We start from the raw sequence: 16,938 nt of genomic DNA, 5'->3' as shown, positions 1-16,938 counted from the left end.
AGACTTGGGTTTTTTGAATAGCTTTCAATACAAAGCTGCACCATGTTTGTTCAGCACACAGAAGTTTGGAAGCTCACTCAACAAAAGGTACTTGAGCAATCCTTGCTGACTTAAAGTAGCATTTACAGGAGAAGTTCAATTGCTGGTGTGAGAAGGTTGTACAATCTGGCCCCATATAAGTGCACTTGAAAATAAAAGGCCCAAGTTGGCCCACCCTTACTTTTGTTTCAAACTCCAGTGGCTGCAATATACATACAAAGGACAAAGAATGTTTTGAACAGATAAAAAACAAGTCATCCTAAACCGTGTTTTCAATGTTGAAATAGTAACTGGTGCTTCTCTTCATATTAACTTTCAGACTGGACTTGTGTAGCCTCCTTACAGGCTTCTGAGAATCCACATTTTTTTTTTTTTACATTTATTTTGAAACCCTCCCTGCTCCACCCTATTTATTTTTCATTAAGTATTTTGCTATACAGTTTAGTATGAAATAAAAACAGAAATACCTCTAGAATCACCATTAAATGTGGGTGCAATTAGCAATCAGTGTGCTTTGCATTGTCCTGATAGTTAGCCACCACACTTTCCAAAAACGGGATGGCATTCCATGAAAACTTTCTGGAAAATACAAACAAGGAAAAAATATCTCAGTCAAATATATTTATATATACTTTACCTCTGCTATCAGATAAATCAACATAAAAATAAGACAGCACAAAAATAGAGAGAAGAGAATTGGTTAAGAGTCTTTATATTTCAGCTACATATTCCTATACACTATGTTTGTTAACAGGTGTGAAATTATTGCAATAGAACCTAATATTGGGATGTTTTCTAATTCTTTCTTACTCCCCTTTCAGTGATGAACTGGCACAAACTTCCATTACTCTGCATTTTGCTTTGGTAACATGCATTAAAATTCATCAGGCTGTGCAAGTATCCATTACAATTTGGACCACTTGTACCAAACTGATCAGAGCAATGTCTTTGTGCTTGTTTACTCCTGTCATGGCTGAATTCCAGCCACAACCCCAGAGGTGAAAGGCTACCCTGCCAACAAGCCAGCAAACTCTTCTTAAAGTTTATTCTGATTTTAAGTTAATCTGCCAGCAAAACAACAAAAAGGCAGCACCAGGCTCTGCACACACCAAAAGGTAACAAGACAAAAGTCGCTATTGAGAAGCTGAGTATACGTCAGCTGTTCACATGGCACACAAAGGCTGTAATTCAAAACAACAGGACAGGATCTGAATTTCACAGAACTCAACAGCAGGTTATTGACTGCAAACGCTCAGCAGAAGAAATGCATCACTGTAGAGAAAGTTTTTTTTGGGGAAAATTATTAGAACAGCAGTTTAATGGATATACTGTTTACCAAAATTCATTCCCTCCCCCAAATAAACTTGGCGGACAGTTTACAAGTAATCCATGAAGAGTCCAAAGAACTATGACATTTTCAATGGAAAAATTATCCCATCCGCACAGAAATAAAAAAATACACTGAAAGATTTAGCTTCTTTATAAAAAAAAAAAAGAGAGAGAGAGCGCGAGTGCAAAAATGTGGATGATTTTATGTCTTTAACATATTAAGAGCCACACAGGTGACTAAAGGAATTCATCAGCAAGCTTTGTATTTGGCTAACTTTTAGGTTACCTACAAGTCACAAACTAGCATTAAAAACAGTATCGACAGAGAGCCTTAGACAAAGGTCAGCAAACAAATGTCTTAGAGGTATATTATATTTTTTGACCTTGCTCTGCAGTGTTTACACACCTCTGTATACAAAGCCATGAGTAGTTTCACCAAGCCATTTGTTAGAGACTTTCACAAAATGTAGGGACTTGAACATCTTATGATAAAAATCTACTTTATTTGAAATGTTAATAATAAGGAATTTAGATGTTTATGCATCCCCTTATCTTGTAGGTACTAACTGACTATGCCTAGAAAAGCATTAGTTATATAAAGCAGCTCTAACAACAGCAGCTTTAATACACAGCAATTGATTTAACAACAGAAGGGGGAAAAACCCTACATTCAAGATGAAACCAAGTTAAATAGAAAAAAAAATGCATGAACTCTATCAAGTTCCCAGTTAGTCAGTCAGTGTAAATCTTTAGCAAACCTGCTTTCACCATTCCAATAAGAGCAGATCACAAACTAGGGAGTTTGTATGTAGAACCTACATATCAGAGCATAAACTACACTTGCAAGGAAGCTTTGAGGGGCTTATTTCTATTCATAAGGGGACATTGAACCCACTTTGTCTAAAGAAGCAGGCAAAGTGACCATCTGGTCTCCATAATGATTGTGCACTGGATGGTAATCCTTTTAACAGAGAGGGTAGTGAGCAAGCTGCTATTAAGAACCTCAAGATAGACATCAGTTTTTCAAGGCTCAAGTCACTGGTACAACTTCCAGCGTACGTGTCTGATGCCATGTACATATTATATAATGGGTGAAGGAATAAATTTATCTAAGGTACAATGATTGTAAAATAGGGCCTCAGTCAGTGTAGGAGCCAATCAAACGTACAACAAAACAGTCAATAAATTCCACAGAAATAGTGACAAGGGATTTTTCTCAGCACTCTGGGACTTCAGAACGCCAGGACATTCTAAACATTCAAACCAGTGACACAACAAATAATGACATCTGCAAGACTACAGAGCAATCACCACTCTCAAAATTAGCCGCAGCCATTGCTACTTTTCTTACATTTGTATAGAGATTTTCCTTCGACAACCTACAATATGCGTGAGTTGGGGGAATCAGTTTGGTGCCAAATCCCAGATGATACTGGTGCATGGGAAAGGCTCTAAGACAAGTTCCAGTTTCTTTGATTCAGAGATGCAACGTATTTTAAACCTCCTTAATTCTGGAAGGTACAGAAATTGAAACATAAAGGACTGATCTTAGCTACATCTAAAAGAATAAAAATATATATTTCACAGCATCTTTGTATTTCAGATTAAGAGATCAATTCTCCCACCAGTTTGCAGAGACGGCTGTATGGATACCTCTCATGAACAAAACCAGCTCCTATTAAACGTTTTCTGTCATTGTAGTCAGTGTATTTATAAAGTGGCTCACCTCACTCAAGGATGATAAAAAAGTTTATTTACTTTCAATTGTACTAGACATTCCATGAAAAAGAGTTTTTAGCCTTTACCCTAGGTGCTCCATGATACATTAAAAAAAATGCAAGTATACCAATAGACTACTCCAGGAAACCCCCTCTCCCCCACCTACCACCACCACATCCAATAATTAACTTAAGTCAGAATCCAGCAGCTAAAAACATTTCCCCATGTTTATGATCTTCCATATAAAGTCCTCCCAGTCTCTCTGGGCTCAAGAACAAAAATGTGCATTGTAGCATGCCCTGAAAGATCGACCAATTAGGTCTATTTCAGACCAGGGTGGGAGTGAGATCCTGAACTGAGGATCCCTCCTGGACAATGGCCAGCCAGCTACACCCCTTCTCTTAATCTAATGGGGCTCCACCTTAAGTACCTTCACTGACTGCCATTATGGCAGGATAGCGATTAGACAGCCTTACCAAATGATAGAAAATGTCCTTGGGAATAAAGGGTATAGCAGCACATTGCAGCTTTAAAGGAACTTTCCACACCAAATTATTAATCTCTGAGAACAGAGGTTTATAAAGAGGTATTTAGATGAACTCATTAGCATCCCATACTGTATGTAAAAGCAAAGACAAATTTTGTGTTTTCAAAATGTATTGGGTGAAAGCAAATATTTAAAAACAATAAAAAATAATGTTTTGGTATTAGATTTGCTTATAAGAAACAACAATTCAAGGGAACAGGAAGTTTTCAGACCTACAGAATAAATTGCTTATTCTGTGGCAGCAGTTTACAGCCAAGGACTACAAAGATTCCTGTTGTGGTTTCACTTATTGTAAGAGCCACACTACTTTGATTTCAGCACTGCCATCTCTCTTCTTCCAGTACAATGATATTGCCTAGGTTAAGACTTCCCTAAAATTAAAATGCAGGATGCATCTCTATTCTAAATTGTGCAGAACTATAACTTCAGATTGACAGAAGGTGCACAGGAAGACACAAAAGGACGGAGTACCCTTCAACCAAAGGCAGAATTATTTGGTATCCACGGATGAAATCTAAAGGAAAAAGACTATGGTAGGATCGTCATGTGGCAATTTTGTAGATTTCTTTGGTTATGGTTGACCTCTTCAAACTATGAAGTTGTTAGAGACCGACTAACGTACATTCTAAGCAATGGTGAAAAAGGCATCTTCATGCACACATGAATCAGTCTACTTCTATCTGTCTATTTGTATGCAATATTTAAAATATCTTCATTCCTCTTGATGGGCACTCAGTGTGAAATTCACTCCTGTGCATGGCCAATATGAGACCTATGCACCATTTAAATTCCACTTAAGCCCTCTTTTAAGATCTTATGTGGGGATGTGTGTGCTTCACAGGCCTGGTGCTGGTCCTTTGGACATGCGTGAATCTCACACTAAAAGAATACAGTGTCACTTAAAGGATATTGAAGCAGGCAGCAGGGAGGGATCTGGGTCCAGATAGACTTCCATTGCTATGAAACCATCAGAAAACAGATTTTTAGACTAATACAGCCTCCTTTCTAACCTAGGCAGATCAACATAAACAGTGTTGCCAATAATAATTAGAACCAATCGTTTGAAAGGATGAAGCATCTTGGAGAAATATCCAGGCTCCAAAAAAAGTACTCACACTTATGTTATATTGCCATTGTTCACCTGCCGTGAAAAAGTAAGCACATTATTGAGGGAGAAATGGTCATTAACCTATCTTTACTCCCCACCCCGTCCATGACCCATTAGTTCCAAGTCTGAGTTCAGCAGATCAAGAGCAAGAGCTTTGTTTAAGACCGACTGTAAAACACTACTGAATGTAAATAGATCATCTGTGAGGGGAAATTCAACAAGAGACACGTAGGCAATATAACTGCATACACTCCATAGGTAACTGAGCTTTTAGCTGGTAGAATGGTAGTAATAACATTTTAGGAAAAATAAAATTCAACCCATATGGAACAGATTTTCTGGCTTGGGATACATCAGAGGACCCCAGATTAGAAAATTGGGCAGAAGACCAAAGGAAGATGGGAAACATCAGACCAAGGCTAGCAAAGCCACCTAGGAAACATGAACAAGAAAAAGGCCTTGTCTTTCCATTCTTTACTGTTGACCTGGAGATGAGAGAAGACATCAGATGACTGTTCTAATGAATCAGCAAGGCACCCACTGTAGAGGCCTTTCATTTAGAACAGTGGCTGCAAAATCTTGGTGTCCTAGGGTTCTCTCTAGTCGCAAATGCCAGTAGTTTACATGCCAGTCCTCCACTGCCAGAAGACATCACAGAAACACGATGGGCAGGAGTCCACTCTTCTGAATACCATGGCCACTCAAAAATAAACCCTGTCTGAAGTACCAGTGCTGAAAGTGAGAATCAGGAAGATGAAAAAAATACGTATAGAAGAAAGTACACCGAGAGCCTAGGAAATCTCACTGTTCTACTCATGCAAATACTGACCTCAAGCTCCATCATGGTTATAATGTTTGTACAAAAGATAGGAGATTAATCAAAAGGAGCCCACGCTGACAGATGAATGTGGATTTCTTTAGATAAGTGCAGTAAAGGGGTACTCTCTCTGACCTTTCTTATGGAAGGACTTACAGTATTTGGCATTGACCTCTGGTGGGAGACACTATGGCAAATGCTATTTATCTTTTCTCTATTGTTTTTTCACTTGTTTGGGGGATTTTTATTTTGTTTAAGTATATATTTATTTTTTTATAAAAAATGATCTAATCCTTTGAGAGGAGTGGAGTATAAAATAAATGCGTCCCCAGAACTCACCAAATGCAGCCTTCTGTCTTAGGAAACATGTACTCCACAAGCTAAGGGGGTATATTCCGAGCTCACATACTCATGCTCCTGCTAACTCAACGAGAGCTCGTGTGAGTATATTTAGTGGTGTAGCTGCAGTAGCACGGGCAGGAGCAGTGCCAGCACAGCTCCCTGAGTCCAAACCTGCCTGAACCCCACATGTACATATCTGGCACCAATACGCCATGCCGCTCCCCATGCTATCACAGCTACACTACTATTTATACTCTCGCTTACCCTCACTGAGCTAGCGCAAGGATGTCTATGCTAGGGGAAACCTCTAGCTTATACTATATACACAGCCTTAGAAGGACTTTCAGCTGTAGAATGTGACTGTAATATTCACCTTCAGGAAGGGGGGGGGGAAGACATGGTGGTGCCAATGTCTTCGCAAACATGGCTGGTCCATCTGCATGTCAAATAAGGGCACCACAAGAAACTCTCATCTCAATTAGTGGTGCTGTGATTATGCAGAATCTAAAAGTATTTCAGAGTAATTAAAAAAAAATCCCTCTCCCATATGAAATTGCTAGTTTGTTATTTTCTTTTGCTGCACTTATGTGGTCTGGAATGCTATGGCTTTGACTTGGACCAACGAACTCTCTCCCCTCTTTCTCTAGCTCAAGACAATTAATTTAAGAAAAAAAGATTCTTCTTTCAGTAATTCCCAATACTTTTTCTTGTCAGCTTAAATCACTTTTATACCCTCCTTTCTGTAATGGTCAAATCATCATCAATTTTAGATAGTTTACTGAGTCTGAGCCTGTATTTTTCACTTAGCTGCTATACGGCTTATGTTTGTGGGGAGGGGGAGGGCTTAGTGTATTTGCTTTGTTAGTTCCACAGGAATACAGGGTTAGAAGTATCTTGTTTATAAATTATACCTTTGTTCACTTTGGTTTGCAGTTTAATGTGACAGTCACGCAGAAAGCCAAAAAGTAAGCTAGACTTCACCTTTTTCAAGGCTGTACATGGATCTATACAGGAAATAAGCAGGGATGTGTGTTAGTGTTACACTGTAGCTGAATTAAATACCGAGTTTCTTATTGGCAGCAATTTACAGTATTTTTTAAAACTATGCATTTTGGTCACATGCTTTCACAAATGAGAAGCAGATTTTTGACTCCTGCAACTCCAATCATATTCCTATGACAAAAATACACCATAATAAATTGTACCATAGTATTCTTGGCAGAATATTTTGCATTTATATACTACTGTATTCAAGCAATGAACTAAAGCAGTGGGGGAAGAGAGGAGGAAGCATTATTTAGCCTTAAAAGTCCCATTTGAAGCCAGAATCCAACTCAAACTCATTTGACTCTCTTTAGAGCAGAGTCTCATTAGGTTAAACAGAAAAAAACTGTTCGGTAGATCACAGATGAAAATAAAAACAAAATACGACAACAGTTTTCTTCATAAAACAGTAATCAGTATTCAATTATTAAATATCAGCTAGATAAGTCTTTTAAACAGTTAATCATTGATCACACGCTTCTAATTTTATATATAAATAAAAACCCACAATCTCTTTTTTGGTTTTACATACAAAGTCAGTACCAAAAAGCCTACATCACTCTTCACATGCCATATCAGAACTGCAGACCCTGTAATAAGGCCATGATTTTTCCTTTTACTTAAATCATTTTTCTGAGCCCTAGACTTGTGCAATTTAATTAAGTTATGTTTTACAGTCTTCAAGTTAGAGCAGCATGGAAGACTGATTCAAGCTTGAAGATCCTTATCCTATTACAGGAGGGCTGATACAATCTAAATCTCTGGAGACATAATTTTCTTCTGCAGGAAAAACAAAGTCCATCATTTGTAAACGTTATTGAATTGATGCACAATGGCTAGTGTGCACATCCATCTAAGTAATAACCATTAAGCTTGAAGAAAAAAAAAAAAAAAAAAGAGAGAGCCAGTTCTAATTTTGGCTAATGTAGTTGTAGCAGTTAAAGAGCTGATGTGTCCTCTCTCAGAGGGACGACTTCCTGCCCATGCAGGGATGAACTTAATGATCCGATAGGTCTCTTGCATCTCTAGCTACTATGTCCTCAGTGTATAGACCAAAATATAAAGTAGATTAATGTAATGCCTTCAAGGAATTTCAAACTATTTAGGAAACTAATAAGTTAGATCCTAGGAGTGCATGGACAAATTGAGCAAAAGTTTCTAAAACCTGATTTCTCAAACTGTCCTCCCTTTTTTCAGCTTACAACTTTTGGGCACAGATGTGTGCAGAAACTGATGTTCTGTAGCCATACATCCTGAGGATGGGTGGTCTTGTGGTTAAGGTACTGGACTGGGACTCAGAGCTGAGTTCAGTTTCTGGCTCTGACACAGATTTTCTGTGTGATGTTGGGCAAGTCATTTAGTCAATCTATGCCTCCTTTCCTTCACGGACATAAGAACAATGGGTGAGGTTTTCCAAAGTGCCTCAGTGACTTAGGAGAACAAATGCCACTGACTTTCATTGGGACTAGTGCTCTTAAGTCACCTAGGTGTTTTTGAAAATCCCATCCAATAACATTTCCTTTCTCTCGTTCTTTGTCTATTTAGATTGTAAGTGTTTTGGGGCAGGGACTGTCTCTTAATATGTGCACAAACACCACAGCACAGTTGGGCCCCAATTTCAGTTGGGACCTCTAAGTACTACTGCAAATACAAAATAGGGAAGAAGCAGAAGAAGGTGTCTAGCTACTTTGGATGCAGCCACAGTCAGCTAGTTAGTCATCTAAATTCTCTCAACTGTGCCCACATGAAATTTTGGGTGCCAAAAAAGACGCTTGATTGAGAGCAAGACCCCATTGCTCAGCAATAATTCTCCTGCAAACTTGTATGCGAGAATGTCTTACTAGGTCTTCCTTATTCTGTTAAAAAACTTTCACTTCCAATTGGACAATTAGTAGAGATGGTTAGGACTGCCATTGAGTAGCTCATCTGTGGAACAGTAACCACCTTATTTGCCTTAAACTCACACCCTTCTCCTCTAAAAGCAAGAGTGTTATCTACTGATAGAGTTTACATGAGTAACCTGAGCTAACACAGGTCACCTTTGGGTAGCTTGTTTATATCAACTTCTTGTACATATGTCCTGTATGTCAGAATTAAAATTGGACCTTACAGCAATAGTCTGTTGTTTAAACAATGATGACATTTAGGTGGGTATGTGTACATTTCAAAAAATAACCACTCTAAGATGGAAATGTCATACTTCCTTCAGCAAATAATTTAAACAGATACTCTTAAGTAGCAAAGCTCTGTTTGCAATCAGGTCTAAATATTTTTTTTCTTTCCAGTTGAATGTAGCAGAGAGATCCAAAAGACAACAAGGCCAAATCTCTGTGCCACTCCTGCCACTTTACCCTGCTTTATCAGCATAAAGAATGAAAGTTTTCCCTCCAATATTAAATGTATTTAACACTAAGAAAGGAAAATTTTGGTCCATTATGATTTGTATTTATTGTAAATTACTAAAATTATGGGACAGGCTAGGCAGAATCCAAGAAAAAAAAAAAAGGAGAGAGATAGTCTATGCATTAATCATCATGGATTGGGGCAGTCACTGTGGTGTATTACTGACAATATAAAGCTCTATTAAAGCATACCATACATATGAAGCTTTCCTTAACCCTTCCCCCACCCCACACACACACCCCGGGCAAAAACACAAAAAACAACCACCACCTTTAGGGCCGAGCTGTAAGGTGATTTTGGCAGTGTCTAATTCACCAATTACAACAATTAAGTTCAACTGATCACAGATACAAAGAGTTCTGTGGAGGAAAACAATTCACGTATACTATGTAGTGTAGATGTTAGCTAAAGAAACCACTATAGTTGGAAGACATCAGAGAAGTAGAGACACAAAAATTGTTCATTCTGCCCAGTACCTTCAAGTTCAAAGGTTTCTTATCTCACTTTATTTTTCTTTTAAATATTGTTTTTGTGCCTGACAGATAGTTCTCTCCCACCCTCTTCCCAATTTCTACTGCCCACCAGCCTTACCTTCAGCAAAGCTCCTGCTTCAGCCTCTTCTCCCTAATGTTTCACAAAACTATGCAGCATACACACACAGACACTCCCTTTCTTTCTGCCCCAGTAAGCCAGGAAACTGTGTCTAACACTTCAAAATGTTCAGCCGTTATGAGCTAAAAACAGATTCTGGGCTACGCTGGATGTATTTTTGTCTGTAAGCTACACACCCTCCTCATGTTCAATTTTTTCCATTGGTGGAACAGTATGATGCAGACTTAACCAGAAAGTGGTTTTCCATGGGCCGCTTGAAATGATTAGCTTGGACAGCCTTCCATAATGCCTCAAAGCCACCAGGGAATACTCTATGACTAGGCTGTTGTTTGACCCTGCATTCCAGAATTACCACGAAAGTTCCATAGGAAAGCTACTAGAAAGTTTGCTGAATAAAGGTTTGCTTTCTTGAAGGTAGCCTCAGTGTCTTTTTTAAACTCATTAACAGCAAGTACACACACACCTAACATCCTTGTGTATGATGCCTTGGTAAACAAAACAACTTCCAAACCCACCACTGGAATGTTATAGTCATGAAAACCCTCTCTTAAAAATAATTCTATGATTTTACACAATGTCATGCATATCAGGCAAACCCTATGTTCTCTTTGGTTTTGTTTTTAAAACTGTACCAAACTGCAATAGCCTACAAGTTGAACCATTTGTTTCTAATAATGGTCATACGATACAAAGCAGATATATATTTTACATAAATGACAATATTTTTAAATTTCAGTGCCTAAGCCTAGGCTACTAAATCTATATTTAGGCACACAGATAATAGCCTGATTTCCAGAGGTGCTGAGCAACCACATCTATTGACTGCAGTGAGAGCTAAGGATGCTCAGAACATCTGAGAACCAAGCCACTTATTTAGATGCCTAAAAGCAGATATAGATACCTACCTCTAAGCACCAGCATTCGAATATTTTGGCCAAAGTGCATTGTGGAAGATATGTTAACTCAGTAACAATGCTAATGAAACAGGCTAGAATAAGTTTCATCTAGTTAAACTCCTTATGTATCAAGACTCTTTAAAATGACAACCAACAATCATAGCTACCAAACTGTTATCTATCCTGCATGCTTATGCAAAGAATATCAGTTTCACAAAATCAACTTCCCTATTCAGAAGTTTACTTTAGGAAAATATTTCTCCATGTTGAACAACAGGATGCATGATTTGAAGGACAATTGCATTCTAAAGTGGAAACATTCAGCAGAAAAGACAGTTACCTTTTCCGTAACTGGTGTTCTTCGAGATGTGTTGCTCATTTCTGTTCCACAATAGGTATGCGTGCTTGCCATGTGCACCGGTGCTGGAAGTTTCCCCCAGCAGTACCCATGCAGGGGGGGGGGGGAAGCGCCCCCTGTGGCCTGTAGAGTGGCACCTGCCTGGGCATGGTATAAGGGGAGCTGCATGCTCCCCCCACCCTCAGTTCCTTCTTGCTGGACAACTCCAACAGAGGGGAAGGAGGGCGGGATGTGGAATAGACATGAGCAATACATCTCAAAGAACACCATTTATGGAAAAGGTAACTGTCTTTTCTTCTTAGAGTGATTGCTCATGCGTATTCCACAGTAGATGATTCCAAGCTATACCTGTTGCAGGTAGGTAGGAGTTCACAAGTTTCCAGGACGGAGGACAGCCCTGCTGAACCCGGCATCATCCCTGGTTTGGGGGACGATCGCATAGTGCGAGGTGAATGTGTGAACCAAAGGCCATGTGGCAGCCCTACTAACGTCCTGGATGGGGACATGGGCCATGAAGGCAGCTGACGAGGCCTGCGCCAGAGTCGAGTGTGCCCTCACAATGGGTGGCAGGGGGACACCTGCCAGCTCATAACAAGAACGGATGCATGAAGTGATCCGATTGGAAAGCCACTGAGTGGAAATCGGATGGCCCTTCGCGCGCTCAGTCGAGGTGACGAACAGTTGTGAGGACTTTCTGAACGGCTTGGTCCGCTCGAGATAGAAAGCCAGAGCCCACCGCACTTCGAGCGAGTGGAGACGGTGCTCCTCACTGGACGTGTGAGGCTTGGGGCAGAGTACGGGTAGAAAAATTTCCTGACCCATGTGGTAGGTGGAGACCACCTTGGGGAGGAACGCGGGGTGTGGGCGGAGCTGGACCTTGTCCTTATGAAAGGCCATGTACGGTGGCTTGGAGGTCAGGGCCCTGAGCTCCGAGACTTTCCTGGCCATCAAGACTGCAACCAGGAAGGCCACCTTCCAGGAGAGGTGAGATCAGGAGCATGTGGCCAGTGGTTCAAACGGGGGCCCCCCCATGAGGCGAGCCAACACCAGGTTTAGGTCCCACTGCGGGATGGGGGTCTAGAATACAGAAAAAGATGGTCCAAACCCTTAAGGAACCAGCCAGTCATAGCATGGGAAAATACCGTGTGCCCTTGCACCGGCAGATGGAAGGTCGATATGGCTGACAGGTACACTTTGACTGATGAGGGGGCCAGGCCCTGGGCTCTCAGGTGGAGGAGGTAATCAAGGATAAGTTGGATCGGAGTGGCCACAGGGGAGACACCCTGGTCTGCCGCCCATCTAGAAAACCGGGACCACTTCACCAAATAAGCAAGGCGAGTGGAGGGCCATCTACTTTCGAGGAGGATGCGCTGAACCTGTTCTGAGCACATCCTTTCCTCTCCACCTAACCACTGAGCAGCCATGCTGTGAGGTGAAGAGCCACTAGGCTGGGATGGAGGAGGCGGCCCTGGTCCTGAGAGAGCAGGTCTGGGTGGAGTGGCAACGGCCACGGCAAAGCTACCGCCAGGCCTGTGAGGGTCCCGTACCAATGCTGCCTGGGCCATGCTGGGGCAATCAGGAGGACCTGGGCCTTGTCAGTCTTTATCTTCTCCAGGACCATGCTGATTAGAGGGAACAGGGGGAAGGCGTAGAAAGCCTGGCCTGACCAGGACAGGATAAGGGCATCAGAGATAGCACCCCTCCTCAGGCCCCACTGGAGCAGAACTGGGGGATCGCCTGTCCTGCCGAGTCGCAAATAGGTCCACCTGGGGAGTTCCCAACATTCGGAAGAGCCAGTGGGCCACTTCCAGGTGGAGGGACCACTCGTGTTGCGAGGAAAAGTCCCTGCTAAAGCAATCCACCCTCTCGTTCCGGGCACCCAGTATGTGGAAGGCCTTCAGGTGGATGTCGTGGGCAATACAGAAGTCCCACAGCCTGAGGGCTTCATGGCAGAGGGTAGAGGATCAGGCCCTGACTTGCCTGTTGATATAGAACATTGAGGCCTTGTTGTCCATGAGGACTCTGACTACCTTGCCCTCCAGGTACGAGCGGAAGGCCATACACACCAGCCGCACCACCCTGACCTCCTTGGCCTTATATGTAGGGTCAGGTCTTGAGCCGAGCACAGGCCCTGGGTCTGAAAGTTCCCCACATGGGCCTCCCAACCCAGGTCCGATGCATCGGACAACAGCTTCAACGACGGGGCCCTATCCCAGAACGGGACCCCTCGGAGCATGTTGTTTGGGGGCGGACCACCACCGTAGGGAGGTGATCACAGAGTCCAGTACAGTGAGGACCTTGTCCATCCTGTCCATGGCCTGGGAGAACTTCGAGGCCAACCAGAGCTGGAGGGGCCTCATCCTGAGTCTGGCATGACGGACCACATACGTGCATGCCGACATGTGACCCAAGAGCTGCAGGCAAGCCCTGGCTGTTGTCACCGGGAACCTTGTGACCGAATCAATGAGACCTTTCAGGGTCTCGAATCTGTCTGGCGGGAGAGAGGCCCTGGCCAACGCTGCATCCAGGAGCGCCCCAATAAACACTATGCGTAGGACCGGGACTAACGTGGACTTGGTGTTGTTTACCAACAGGCCCAAGGCAGTGCACATGGACAGGAGGAGTGCCACATGATCCCTCACCTGCAACCAGGAGGTGCCCTTGACAAGCCAATCGTCCAGATAGGGAAATATCTGGAACCCCTGCCATCTGAGGTAATCTGCTACCACTGACATGCATTTTGTAAACACCCTGGGGGCAGTGGACAGACCAAACAGGAGGACTGTGAATTGGTAGTGATTCTGTCTCACCACGAAACAGAGGAAGCGCCTGTGCCCCTCGAATATGTGGATGTGCAAGTATGTGTCCTGTAGATCGAGGGCAGCGTACCGGTCCCCGGGATCCAGGGAGGGGATGATGGAGGCCAGGGAAACCATGCAGAACTTGAGTTTCACCATGTACTGGTTCAGACCTTGCAGGTCCAGGATGGGCCTGAGCCCCCCTTAGGCCTTCGGGATAAGGAAACAACGGGAGTAATACCCCTCGCCCATGAAATCCTCGAGCACCGCCTCTATCACTTCTAGTCCTAGGAGCCGCCCCACCTCCTACTCGAGCAGAGCTTCGTGTGAATGGTCCCCCAAGAGGGATGGGGGTGGCGGGTGGTTGGGCGGGGAGGAAGTAAACTGGAGGGCGTAAACCCAGGAGATGGTGTTGAGGACCCATCGGTCCGAGGTTAGCTGCGACCATTCCGGGAGGAAAGCACACAACCGGTTGGAAAAGGGGAGCTTTATTGGGGGTGGATCCCTGATGAGGACTGGCGGGGTGCCCCCAAACATCCTGTCAAAAGCACCTTTTCCCCACCTGCTTGCCCTTGGAGGACCCAGGCTGGGGGGCAGGCCGAGACTGCCTCTGAGGGCATCTCTTATAGTCCTGCTGCTTCTTATGGGTGGCCTCGTACTTCGGAAAGGCGGCCTGGGTGGGAGTCTGCTGCGGCTTGAACTTAGATTTTGCTGGAGCCGGTACACGGAGGACCAGAGTCCGGAGCGTCGTGCAGAAGTCTTTCATGCCATGCAGCCTTGTATCTGTTTCCTCTGCAAACAGAGCTTTCCCATAAAACAGGAGATCCTGCACGGAAGACTGCGCCTCGCTGGACAGCCCAGAGATTAGGAGCCATGATGCCCATCTCATGGACACCATGGAGGCCATGGATCGTGTGGCCGTGTCCGCAGCATCCGAGGCTGCCTACCCCTTCCTCCACTAGCACTTTGAACTCCTTCCTATCACGCTCATGGAGGGAGTCCTCAAACTTGGGCAGGGAGCCCCACAGATTGAATTCATACCGGCCCAGGAGAGCCTGATGATTTGCCACTCGTAACTAAAAGCTCAAAGACTAATATAATTTTCCTTTCAAAAGAGTCCAGTCTCCAAGAGTCTTTGTTCTTTGGGGTAGGGCTGGCTGACCCTGCCGTTCCCTGTGGTTGACCGACTCGACCACCAGATTGTTGGGTGCCGGGTCGGTATACAAGTACTCATGCCCCTTAGTGGGTACAAAGTATTTGCATTCCGCCTTCTTAGAGATGGGGGCCAATGAGGCCAATGTTTGCCACAGGGCATCTGAAATCTTAGCCACCCCTTCGTGGAGAGGCAAGGCCACCCTACCCAGTTTCGATGGGGACAGCATGTTAAAACAGGGAGTCTGAGGGCTCCTCCATCTCCTCTGCCTGGAGGTGGAGGCTTGCTGCCACCCTCTTTAAGAGTTCTTGATGGGCCCTGAAGTCCTCCTGCAGGGGGAAGCCGCAATCACCACCTCTGGGCTAGGTGAGGAGGCCAGTGTGGTGCTCTGGGTATCAGCCGGCACCGGAAGGTCCACCACCTGGTTGGACTCCGGGCACGGTGCTGAGGACATATGTCCCACCGACTCCTTTCTCGGGGGTCTGGAGAGGGAGGCCAATGGTGCTTCCGAAGCTCCGGTCAGCCAGTGAGCTCGCACCAGGGGCTGGGCATGGTGCCCACTGGTACCATTGGGAAAGCCATAAAGTTCAGTGCCACTGCACCTGCTGTGGCACTGGCAGGGCCGGCTGTTTGGGTTGGCTGGCCTGGCCCATCGAAGGCCAGCTATGAATGGAGACCGGGTTGGCATAAGATCTGCTGCCGTTTCTGGATCTACATCGGCCAACTGGTACCAACAGTAACAGCTGCTCTGCGAACGGCCTCAGTGAACGGCTCTGCGAACGGCCTCAGATGCCGGCGATCGACGCCCAGGGCTGCAATGTCTTGGCGGAGACTTGGAGCTGGAGTCCGAATGAGAACGGCATCGACGACTGTGCTGTGACCGACTGCGGTACCCCCTCCAAATCGAGGACCATTGGCGACACCTGCCGCGGTCCCATCAATATTCGTTCCTTGAGGACAAGCGGTGCCAAGAGTCCTGGCCGGATGGAACCCGGCCAGACAGTCTGGTAGGCGTTGAGGGCTATCCACATGGACTCTGCCCCAAATGGTTGCTGGGCGGTGAACGGCGTCAGGAACATTCCCTTGACCGAGACCGGTACTGGGTGGGAGGTGACCGCGGAGATCCCAGCAGCGGCTTGCCTCTGGAGCGTGGGGCTGACATCAGCGGCACTCCGGGCACCAGCATGGACATAACGTCCCAACGTCCCGGACCGCCTGGAGGGCATCCAGAGAGGCCTGTTCCAAAGGGGCCGGGCTACTCCGCTTAACATGAGTCTGAGGCCTGGAGCCCGGTGGGGATCGAGGACTGCCCGACATGGGCCTAGCCGTCTCTCCCAGACTTCCCTCGGTGCCGCTGCAAAGAGGGAGTCTTCTTGCCCCTCTTGGCATGCCCCATGGACAGGGAGTGGTGCCCACTGGTTGATGGCACTGGAGGGTCTCCACGTACTGATGCCGCAGTGCCGGGTACCGGTTCAGAGGGGTGTGCTGGAGTCGGGGTCAGCGCCGACTCCATCAGGATGGCCCGGAGCCTAATGTCCCTTTCTCTTTTGGTCCGAGGCTTAAATGACTTGCAAATCTTGCACCTTTCTCTGATATGGGTTTCTCCCAAACAGCCTGCGTGCGGGTCACTTCTTGGCATAGAGCACCTACAAGAGCTGCACAACTTAAACCCTGGGCATGGGGCATGCCCTGGCCCAGGCTCACTGTCTGACTAAACTAAACTAAACTACAGGTACTAACACCGAACGAACGAACAGTTCTGGGGACAAGCTA

General features: G+C 44.8%; 1 protein-coding gene across 1 annotated transcript in view; it reads right to left on the bottom strand.

Annotated features, from left to right (window-relative positions):
* Positions 1-6,828, bottom strand: part of TIAM2 (TIAM Rac1 associated GEF 2) — a 112,599-nt gene extending 105,771 nt beyond the window's left edge. The window contains exons 1-2 of the mRNA XM_074948657.1: positions 6,813-6,828; positions 507-618 (exon numbers count right to left, since the gene is read on the bottom strand). Coding sequence (XP_074804758.1) covers positions 507-521 — 15 coding nt within the window. The 5' untranslated portion in view covers positions 522-618; positions 6,813-6,828. The remainder of the gene's footprint in view (positions 1-506; positions 619-6,812) is intronic.
* Positions 6,829-16,938: the final 10,110 nt, after the last annotated feature.

The sequence above is a fragment of the Natator depressus genome, chromosome 3 (assembly GCF_965152275.1).
Source record: "Natator depressus isolate rNatDep1 chromosome 3, rNatDep2.hap1, whole genome shotgun sequence".
NCBI classification, from domain to species: Eukaryota; Metazoa; Chordata; order Testudines; family Cheloniidae; genus Natator; species Natator depressus.
This window is presented reverse-complemented; position numbering and strand designations above follow the sequence as displayed.